Source organism: Lucilia sericata, unplaced genomic scaffold, assembly GCF_015586225.1.
Source record: "Lucilia sericata isolate MDLA Ls3-8-SP2 unplaced genomic scaffold, ASM1558622v1 Contig000517F_arrow, whole genome shotgun sequence".
Lineage (NCBI taxonomy): Eukaryota > Metazoa > Arthropoda > Insecta > Diptera > Calliphoridae > Lucilia > Lucilia sericata.
Window position 1 is genome coordinate 56933 of NW_023994530.1, and position 11708 is coordinate 68640.

Sequence of the window (11708 nt, forward strand, 5' to 3'; positions counted from 1 at the left end):
AAAATGCTTAAGGTAGATTTGTTAGCGTCGTAAGCGGCGCACGAATATGTCAGCTGATTTTGACAATTTATATTCAATTTTAATAAACTAAAACGAGTTAAATTGTGAAAATATAAATAAAAAATTAAAAAAAAACTCGAAGTTCTTTATAAATAAATCAAAAAATTTACGCTTAAGAAGCGTAGCATGTTTTGTGTTGACGCGAAAACGCGTAGTGTGGACCTCCACCTTAAGAAAAGTTGAATTAATTCATAGAGGTTATCGACTATTATTTCAAATAAACAAACTGAAATATTATTTTTTGTGGTTCATAAACTTAAAGAGAATTTGTATAATATTTATTGTTTTTAACTTTTTTTACTTCCTGTGTAATTATCTATTGTTGTTATTAAACAATATATGGAGCAACTATAATGTGAAAATAAGATTTTGATAATATTCAGCAAGTAAACTTACATGCGTGGTAAAAGGAAAAAACTAATATTTTTTGCAATTTTATATGTTTAGGAGATCTCTTAAAGATTAATCTAAATTCATATATATACATATGTATATAAAAGAGTCGCGTTAATGACTGACTGATTCATCATCGCACAGCCCAAACGGCTGAACCTAGAATGATGAAATTTTGACAGTAGATGTGTTTTTGGTTATGTAGATCCACTAAGGAGTGATTTTTGAAAGGTTTTCTTAATTATCTTAACTAATATTAGTGATACAAGAAAAATTTTAAATGCACCTGTATCTACTCTTAAAATAAGCAGATGGGAGCCTGGTACTTTTCTGAAATTGGTAGTTTTAAGGGGTGAAAATGTGCAATAAAGGTGATTTTGGTACCTTTTTTGGCACTTTATAACTTTTTAACTAATAAACAAAATAAAATTTTTGTAAATATTTTGAATATATCTCCCAAAATTATGAGACACCTGTTTCGTACTTTTTTAAAATTCAGTCATTTTTGGGTGTAAAAGGGAGAAAACTGTATTTTTGGTACTTTTTTAGCACATATTTTTCGATTTATTGAAGTATTGCTATTAAATTACGGACTAACTCTGTAATATTTATTGAAACAAAATTTTTGCTATTTCATTGGGGAAAAAGTACCAAAAAGGGGAAAAACGGGAAAATTTATTTTTTTCAAACTCATTGAGGCAATTTTTATAAAATTGGAAAAAGTAGTTTATTTACTCACACAAAATAAGCTATTGGTATATTATTTTGGAATTCGAGTACTAAGGCCTATATAGGACCAAATACGAGTAAATTGTTTGGTACTTTTTGAAACCACAATTTTTCTGAAACAAATGAATGCAGATTTGAATCGTTTGAGTTTTATCTGTGATATATAGATTTAAAAACGAAATATTTTGTAAACTTAATTCTCGAAAAAGTCTATTCCTAGACGAAAAGGCGGATAATGGTACTCTTTATATTAGTACTTTCCACAACTATAGAATTTATTCTACTTTTGGTACTTTTTCTTTCTTCAAATTATTCTCTTTGTAAGTTCTATGGTATGAATCTAAAACACATGATTAATAAACATAGACGGTCCTTATTGAATAAGATTCTTTAGAATAGTACTTTTTATCTCTCAAATGGTACTTTTTGAATTTTTTAAAATATTCAACCTAGAAACATAAATTTGACTGAATAACAATCTGTATGTGGGAACTCCTTGGTACTTTTCCATTCTTCAAATGGTGAATTTTCGAATTCTCGATTCGAATTTGGGATTCTCTTAAATGAGAATTTATTGAGAGAGATTTTTGTACTTTTACGTTTTTCAGAAGGTACTTTTTGAATTTTTACGATATTGAACATAGAAATATAACACTTAATATGTAGGGACCTAAGTGAATGAGAATCTAATGAAAGGAACTTTTGGTACTTTTTCGAAATTTTCTACAATGTGAAAGCTAAACGAATGAAATTAAAAATACACGCTCCTTACTGAATGCGAATTTATTCACGTGAAAATTTTCATAATATTGAAAGTAAAAAACAGAAACATAAAAAAACTTTTAATGAATTCTATATTTGAACAAAATAGCACAAATCGACGTTATTTGTTGAACAAAATATTTTGAATGATCTTTTAAAATACTTTTCATTATACATTTTCAAGTTTTTAGTCCCCGTGTGACCATACATATTTTTAAATTTAATTTTTTAGTTTAAAAATATTTGCTAAGACCACTTATTGCTAAGACCACTTTTTTCTTCCTGAACGTAGTAATATTCAGGCTGTTAATTATCCCTTGTACTACCCTCTTTACCGTCTTCAGTACTAAATTTTTTATCATCATTATTAAATCGATTGATTCAATACTATTTAATAATATTTATTTAATTTATTGCCAAATTTTTACTTTAAATATATGTAAGCTATAATAATTAGTATTTATTAAATATTTGCCAGTTTAGCATTCCCTTTCCTGTCATTATTAAAGAATTGTAATGTTCTATTAATTTTCATCTAATTCACACAAAACCCTACTCCCCACACAATTAACTAGTTCCTTAAACTACTTACGCATCTCTCTCTTAATAAACACCTCCCTCCTCCACCTAATTCTCTCAACATTTAACCACTTTTTATTAAAAAGCTTTTAGTACATGCATCACTAATCCTCCTTCATTTCTTTTAATCCATTCAGTTCACGCGCAATTTTCACACGGTTCGGGTTGTCTAATAAAAGTGTCTTAAGAAAATTATTATTTTCATTGAGAAATAATTAAGTTTTTGTTAATATTTTTGCATAAATTTATTACTAAAGTGTTAATAAACATTTGTGTGTAAAAATTTTGTTAAAAAGTTTTCTTTAAATATTAGAAAAAAGTGTGTAAAGTTGTTGGCAAATTGTGTAAATTCTATAGCTTGCCGATTGTTTTCTTGTGGCCACTCGTTGTGTTTACAACAACAGTTGGTTGTTTGTGTGAGAGTGTGTGTTAGTGCAATGTCACATAGTAAAGAGAGAGCAGAGGTTTTAAGAGAAATTATGAAAAGGAAATAATATAAATAAAAAGAGTTCTAGTAGATATTTATTTAAAGGAAAGTTTATAGAGTTTATTGTTTATTTTAAATAAACAAACTGAAATAATAATTAAGTTGATTCATAAACCCAAAGAAAATTTGTTTAATATTTATTGTTTTTAGCTTTTTTACTTCCTGTGTAATTATGTATTGTTGTTATTGAACAATATATGGATCAACTATATTATGAAAAAAAAAAAAGATTTTGATGCCATAATATTCAGCAAACAAACCCACATCTGCGGCGAAAGGAAAAAGCTAATATTTTTCGCAATTTGAAACTTAGTTATCTTAAAACGACCATGTGATACCCTACACCAGTGATTATATTAAAAATATAGAGGAATTTATGTCTACATTAGTTATATATTCAGAATATAATCATTATATAGTGTTTATAAGTGAATTTTGACCATCACATCATTTTCTGAAGAAGACTTTGAATGGGGGATAGGGTCAAATGAGGACCGATCATTACGAAAATCAGCAGTGTTATTAAGACTTACATATATAAAACTAAGTTTTGGCGATGAAGTGATACAAAAGCATTTAAAATATTTATGATCTTAAAAGCCCTTTTCGGAGGGTACTGTGGTAAGGAGGCTATAATAGAAGTAAAAAGTTCATGATACAACTTGTCAAAATCTAGACTTGAAGTACATATATACACATTTCTAATTATTTGACTATTTAAGAAATGGTCCTTTGAAAGTATGAATTAACTAACGAAATAAACAATTTTGTTTATCCTCCTGAAAACTTATATTGTTTTAGATAGAGCCTCTTGAATATACTCCCTCGATGTTCAGTTCAATGTTCAGTTTTTTCAATTTTCTTTTTTAATTTTTTTAAACAAATTTAACATTTTTTAAAAGATTTCATAAAGATTAATTTATAATAAATCAGGTAACAAAACTGTGGATAAGTTTGGTTAATGTCTCTTATAGTTTAGCAGCTAGACTTTAGCTTAAATCTGGAAAAAATGCAGATATATCCCTGAAGCTCTCTTGGACAAATCTAGTGCATGAACTGAGGAGTCAAAGATTTATCAATATTAGCGAATACTCATTTCTTTGGTAGACTTATTAAAAAAAGCTAAAAAAACTAATTTAACCCTTTAAAGCACTTGAAAACTTATTCCAAAATTTAAAAAAAAATCACTATAGAAATCCGAGTTTCAAAAAGCACACCACTTAGTGCAACTAAATCTCCCAAGTTTTAAACTTTAATCAAAATTTCCCATTTCTTCGTTTCTTTTCGTACTTTTCCACTACCTAGCGATGCAATAAAAACTTTATTTCATAAATTATAACATTTTAGTGAAAGTGTATTAATATAAACCAAAGTAGAAAACATTATTTTATACAAAAAAGTACCAAAAATAAGTACAATTTTTAGCACTTAAACTTCCGAACTTTCCAAATGTACCAAATATATTCGTAATTTTTCAATTAGGTAACTAATTTGTTATACATTTTACTTCTATATTCGCAGGCTTAAAAATTTAAAAAGTACCATAATACAGTTTTTATACGGTTATTGCTTAAAGGCACCGTATTTCGAAAAAGTACCAGATATCTAACCACTTATTTGTTGAATAAACCACGATATGTATTTGCTACTTTTACCCCAAAGAAATTTAAATTCTTAAAGTTTCCTCCTTAATGGATCTATAAAACACTTCTCATTAAAAAATTTTCAAGTTATTAATACCTTTAAAAACATATTTCGAAATAAAATTTTTTTTAGTTTAACAATATTTGCTAGATTATATTGCTATTAGATCACTGTTTCTTCATAAACATATTAATATTCAGGCTATTAATTTTCCCTTATATTACCCTCTTTACAATAATTATTGAAACGTTTGAGTTCGAAGCCATCATCATAACTTGCTTAGCAAATTTTATGATTTTCCGAATACAAAACCTAATTTTTCCCAATTTTTTATTGCCAAATTTTTCCTGTAAATATAAGCAATAAAAACTATTTAAAATTAGTATTTATCAAATATTTGTCAGTTTAGCATTCCCATTCCTGCTATATGTAAATAATTTTAATTATCTATTAGTTTTCATATAATTGAAACAAACACTACTTCCATACTATTAATCATTTTCTTAAACAACTTACGCATCATTCTCTTAAAAGTCAACTGACTCCTTTTACTAAAAAGCTTTTAGTACATGCATCGTCATTATTCTTCCTTCATTTCTTTTAATCCATTCAGTTCACGCGCAATTTTCACACGGTTCGGTTGTCTAATAAAAGTGTCTTAAGAAAATTATTATTTTCATTGAGAAATAATAAAGTTTTTGTTAATATTTTTGTATAAATTTATTACTAAAGTGTTAATAAACATTTGTGTGTAAAAATTTTGTTAAAAAGTTTTCTTAAAATTTTAGAAAAAAGTGTGTAAAGTTGTTGGCAAATTGTGTAAATTCTTTAGCCGACCGATTGTTTTCTTTTTGTTGTGGCTATTCGTTGTGTTTACAACAACAGTTGGTTGTTTGTGTAAGAGTGTGTGTTAGCGAAATGCCAAATAGTAAAGAGGGAACAAATATTTTAAGGGAAATTGAGAAAAAGGAAATTATATTCGCAAGTGAGAAGAGTACCATTTGTTATTTATTCTGAGAAGAGTTTAATGTTTAGAGTTAATCGGATGTTATTGCAAATAAACATTCACAAATAATAACTTAGTACGTTCATAAACCCATAGGAAATTTTGTTTAATATTTGGTATTCCTAACTTTTATTTGTATTTTAAACTGTTTAATAAGTAAAAAAACTCATTCCCCCATTGCCTCAATGTCTGAATATTTTTTATAGTAAAGAAAGCTTTCATATACAAATTATAAAACAATAACCGGAGGTTAAAATATTGGGCCATAGAATATTTTTTTAAATAACAAAAATAAGATAGTTTTATGTCGATACATTCATACGTACTGGGAAATGTTTTATTATAATGTATAATTTTGGTCTAAACAAATATTTCGTGAGAAGGTTATATATCAGTTTGTCATTTGAAATTTCTATAATATTATATTCCGACCCTATAAAGTATATATGTATATTCTGGATCCTTATAGATAGCGGAGTCGATTTAGCCATGTCCGCCTATCCATCAGTCCGTACGTATGTTGAAATCAGTTTTCACAAGACCCCAAGTGTCTGCGAGATCCAAATCTTCAATAATTCTATCAGACATGCGGTCGAATAAAACGCTATTTAAAATCAGCAAATTCAGTCCATAAATATGGAAGATATGAGCAAAAATTTGAGACTACCTCTGAAAATTTAATAAATTTAGATTTTTCGTTCATGCACCGGATTAAGTGAGCACCAATAAAAGGGGACTTTTTGGTACTTTTTCGTTGTTCAAAGAGTACTTTTAGAACGTTTTACCATATTGAACATAGAAACATGAAATGAAGTGAGCGAGAACATATGAAAGGGGACTGTAGTTAGTTAGTTAGTTAGGTAGTTAGTTAGTAGTTAGTTAGTTAGTTAGTTAGTTAGTAGTTAGTTAGTTAGTTAGTTAGTTAGTAGTTAGTTAGTTAGTTAGTTAGTTAGTTAGTTAGTTAGTTAGTTAGTTAGTGTTAGTTAGTTAGTTAGTTAGTTAGTTAGTTAGTTAGTTAGTTAGTTAGTTAGTTAGTTTAGTTAGTTAGTTAGTAGTTAGTTAGTTAGTTAGTTAGTTAGTAGTTAGTTAGTTAGTTAGTTAGTTAGTTAGTTAGTTAGTTAGTTAGTTAGTTTAGTTAGTTGTTAGTTGTTAGTTTGTTAGTTTGTTAGTTAGTTAGTTAGTTAGTAGTTAGTTAGTTAGTTAGTTAGTTAGTTAGTTAGTTAGTTAGTTAGTTAGTTAGTTAGTTAGTTAGTTAGTTAGTTAGTTAGTTAGTTAGTAGTTAGTTAGTTAGTTAGTTAGTTAGTTAGTTAGTAGTTAGTTAGTTAGTTAGTTAGTTAGTTAGTTAGTAGTTAGTTAGTTAGTTGTTAGTTTGTTAGTTAGTTAGTTAGTTAGTTAGTAGTTAGTTAGTTAGTAGTAGTTAGTTAGTTAGTTAGTTAGTTAGTTAGTTAGTTAGTTAGTTAGTTAGTTAGTTAGTTAGTTAGTTAGTTAGTTAGTTAGTTAGTAGTTAGTTAGTTAGTTAGTTAGTTAGTTAGTTAGTATTAGTTAGTTAGTTAGTTAGTTAGTTAGTAGTTAGTTAGTTAGTTAGTTAGTTAGTTAGTTAGTTAGTTAGTTAGTTAGTTAGTTAGTTAGTTAGTTAGTAGTTAGTTAGTTAGTTAGTTAGTTAGTTAGTTAGTTAGTTAGTTAGTTAGTTAGTTAGTTAGTTAGTAGTAGTTAGTTAGTTAGTTAGTTTAGTTAGTTAGTTAGTTAGTAGTTAGTTAGTTAGTTAGTTAGTTAGTTATTAGTTAGTTAGTTAGTTAGTTAGTTAGTAGTTTAGTTAGTTAGTTAGTTAGTTAGTTAGTTAGTTAGTAGTTAGTTAGTTAGTTAGTTAGTTAGTTAGTTAGTTAGTTAGTTAGTTAGTTAGTTAGTTAGTTAGTTAGTTAGTTAGTTAGTAGTTAGTTAGTTAGTTAGTTAGTTAGTTAGTTAGTTAGTTAGTTAGTTAGTTAGTTAGTTAGTTAGTTAGTTAGTTAGTTAGTTAGTTAGTTAGTTAGTTAGTTAGTTAGTTAGTTAGTTAGTTAGTTAGTTAGTTCGTTTTATTGATTACAATTACAAATTAGCGTTTTTTGCAACTATTTTTATCAAGCTCTTTACATATTAAAATGTTGGCATCATTGTTACACGACTCATTTAAGTTTAGTTTCGTTTCAGACTTCAAAATTAATACACACGACAGCCATTTTCAGTGAAAACAATTTTTAAAAAATTATTTAAAAATAATAAAGAAGTTTCAGAACATTAATATTATACGTAAAATGTCATTAATAATAAATTATGTTTAAGAAATCGTTTAAATGTTCGCGAAATAATAAATAAATATAATAAAAATAATAAATAAAGAAAATAAAAAGGAATCATGGTCGTTCGTTTTTTCGTTCGTATTCTTCGGTGTACGTCGGTTGAATAATTAAAATTACGGGTAAAAAATATCAAGTGTTTTTAGTAGAAAAAAGTTAATTTCAATTCATAATTTTGAAAAAGGCAATAAAATAAAAGTGAAAATTAAAATAATAAAAGTGTTTTTAAAGAAAGAAGAAGAAATAATCATTATTATAATAGAAATGTGTCTAGTAGAAATGAAAATCGTGTAAAGTGTTTTAGTAAAAAAATATAATTTAATTATTAGTCCTTAAAGCAGAGCATTTAATAAAAAGAAGAAAATATATGGGCAATAAAAAAATAAGTGAAAAAATCAAGTGTTTTAGTATAAAAAATATAATTTATAAAAAAGAAGAAAAAGAAAAGGGTAATCCAATATGTGTGTATAAAGTGAAATTATATCAAATATTAAGGCAAAAGTATAATCAAATATTAAAAGTGTAATATATGCATGTAATGGAGTAAGCTGCAGCTAGATTTCAACTCTAAACACCAGCAACCAGAACTAAAAGGTAAGAATTTTAAATAATTTTTGTAGATTGCTTTTAATTTCAAAGTTTTGTAAACTTTTTGATCAAATTTTAATAATTATCTGATATTAAAGAGTTATAAACTACTTGAACTGGGCTTTAATATTTAGAATAAAGTACCCTTAACTCCTAGAAACTTTATAATAAATTTAGTTTGAAAGGAAAGTTAGTAGGTCTTTGGTTAGATTTTTTTCCAATTAGAATACAATTGTTAGTCTTAGCCGAACTTTTTCCAATTAGAATTAAACTAGTAAACAAGAAAAAGTAACCTACAACTTAAAATACATTTATTTATTGTTTTATTTTATTAAATATATATATTTTTTTTCCTTTTTTTCACAAATTAAAATTGCTTTTGTTTGATATTTTTAAAATCATCTTAATAGAAAAACAATATCTTTAACACTAAAACTATAATTTCTAAAACATAAATCATTTTTCAAAAATGGTTTGTAGTTAAAAAAGTAAAATGTTTAAAACAAAATAATTAACAATTTTGAAAATTGTATAAAATTTAAAACAATATTTATTACAATTATGATTTATTTTCTTCTTTTTTTTGGTTGGAATTGTATGATTTTTAAAATGTTTTTTTTAGGCAGGCAGACAGTTTGCTACAAGTTAAATTTAAAGTTAAAACCATTAAAAATAATTAAAAACTTAATTAAAGCATAAACTAAACTTTTTAAGCCAACTTAAAATAAAAACAAATTATTAATAAAGAAATTAAAAAAAGGAACAAATTAAAAAGAAAAAAAAAACCTAAAAAAAGGAAACTTCTAATTACACAACAGCAAATTCTTAGTAATGAATGGCACTATTTAACAACTGCTGTTAGGTGTTAGACCTTCTATGGCCTCTGGACCTTTAGTTTCCACTAAAATGGCTAGTAGTTTTTTAAGTTCCTTTTCGATTTCTTTTTTACGCCCCACCTTGTCCAATTGATCTTTTTCGGGTTTCTTGAGAGCACCACTTTTAAGTTTCTTTTCGATTTCCTCGATTTCACGCAGTTTCTTATTAAGTTTTTTGCATTTCTTTTGCAGCTCCTGAGAGTCTTCTTCGATATTAAGATTATCGGCCAGATTTTGGCTTAAAGCTTCTAGAGATTTTGTTGTTGTTGTAGCTGTAGTGTTATTGGTTTGTTTATTAGCCGCAGCTGCGGCAGGGGAAGCTTTGGTTTTCTGACCATTCATGGTAGGTTTAGTTACATTAACATTGGCGGGTAGTTTGAGTACTCCAGGTATTTGTTGTTGTTGTTTGGCAGCCAAAGCAGCAGCCTCTTTTTTGGCTTTAGCTCGTTCTTTTTTCTCACGTTCTCTTTTGGCCGCCTCCACCACCTCAGGACATAAACCCGGAGGCAATCCAGTGGCTTTTCGTTGGGCAAATTGTTTACCTTTACTTTCGTATAGCGGCACTTCCTCCTGCGGCACATAACCTTCTTTTACCCTTCGTGCCTTGCGCCAGGTACCATCTGGTCTTTGGGTGGCTGGTATAAATTTTCCTAAATTCAAAGCAAACATCATTCAAAGCATTACAACAATTCACTATTCGCCATCATACACTACCTTCACTGTTTGTCGAATAAGTGGCCATGGTTAAGCGTGTTTTTAGCTCACTATTGCCAAAATGCTAAAAGACAGACGTACGGCAATCACACACAAAAAATGCTCTAATAAAATGGCCTTGGTTGTTGTGTGTTTTATAAAAATTTTAATTAAGTTTTACTCTATTTTATTCCCTAAATTTACTTTTGTTGTCTCACTCTCTGCTCCCGTTTAAAGCTGCTCAGTACGTTTGTGGTGTAGTGAGAGGAGGGAGGCTCAAAATGTTTAAGTTTTATTTAAAATTTTCAGTAAAAACAATATATTTATTTTATTAAATTGCAATAATAAAAAAATACCTTTACGCGTTATTACTAAATACACAGCTGTCACAAATGACAGTTGCTTGTGTATATTTTGTGAAGATAACAGGGTGGTGCCTATATTTATTATTTTATTAGGCAGTAAAGAGTTGCCAGTTTGTTTTTAAAAACAGAGTGGTGTAAATATTTGTAATTGTGGTGAATTTGGTTTTACCGTTATAAATTGTGAAAAATCGAAAAATCTGTGATCAGTGGATGATTTTTTTTATATAGAATGATAAAAAATTATATAATATTCATGGTAATGTTGAAATAATAAAAAAAACAACCCTAGTCCTTAAATCTTAAGGAATTTAATAAACAATTATTTTATTTGAGAAAAATAATTCAATCTGTGAACATTCATATACAGTGTTGCCAATATTTTTCAACTATTTCTCGTTAAACAATGTCACAAAAAACTTAAAACCACCAGATTAAGGTTTCTACCAAAGAATATAGACTAGACCGGTATAACTAAACTAAAATAACTAGACTATAGACAAAACTATAGACTAGACTACAGACTAGACTACAGACTTGACTATAGACTAGACTAAACTATAGACTAGACTATAGACTAGACTATAGACTAGACTATAAACTAGACTATAGACTAGACTATAGACTAGACTATAGACTAGACTATAGACTAGACTATAGACTAGACTATAGACTAGACTATAGACTAGACTATAGACTAGACTATAGAATAGACTATAGAATAGACTATAGACTAGACTATAGACTAGACTATAGACTAGACTATAGAACTAGACTATAGACTAGACTATAGACTAGACTATAGACTAGACTATAGACTAGACTATAGACTAGACTATAGACTAGACTATAGACTAGACTATAGACTAGACTATAGACTAGACTATAGACTAGACTATAGACTAGACTATAGACTAGACTATAGACTAGACTATAGACTAGACTATAGACTAGACTATAGACTAGACTATAGACTAGACTATAGACTAGACTATAGACTAGACTATAGACTAGACTATAGACTAGACTATAGACTAGACTATAGACTAGACTATAGACTAGACTATAGACTAGACTATAGACTAGACTATAGACTAGACTATAGACTAGACTATAGACTAGACTATAGACTAGACTATAGACTAGACTATAGACTAGACTAGACTATAGACTAGACTATAGACTAGACTAGAGACTAGA

General features: G+C 27.6%; 1 protein-coding gene across 1 annotated transcript; it reads right to left on the minus strand.

Moving 5' to 3' along the window:
- Positions 1–8904: 8904 nt before the first annotated feature.
- On the minus strand, positions 8905–10548 carry LOC119605777 (partner of Y14 and mago). The gene is made up of 2 exons (XM_037959080.1): positions 10168–10548; positions 8905–10103 (listed from the first exon to the last, which is right to left on the minus strand). Exons 1-2 carry the CDS (start codon positions 10193–10195, stop codon positions 9424–9426), a joined length of 708 nt encoding a protein of 235 aa, XP_037815008.1. The 5' UTR covers positions 10196–10548; the 3' UTR covers positions 8905–9423.
- Between the last annotated feature and the right edge of the window lie 1160 nt (positions 10549–11708).

Coding starts and splice junctions, on each gene's coding strand:
- LOC119605777 (XM_037959080.1), bottom strand. CDS start 10,195: ATGGCCACTTATTCGACAAACAGTGAAG. Junction 10,104..10,167: donor TTATTCGACAAACAGTGAAG/GTAGTGTATGAT, acceptor CTTTGAATTTAG/GAAAATTTATACCAGCCACC.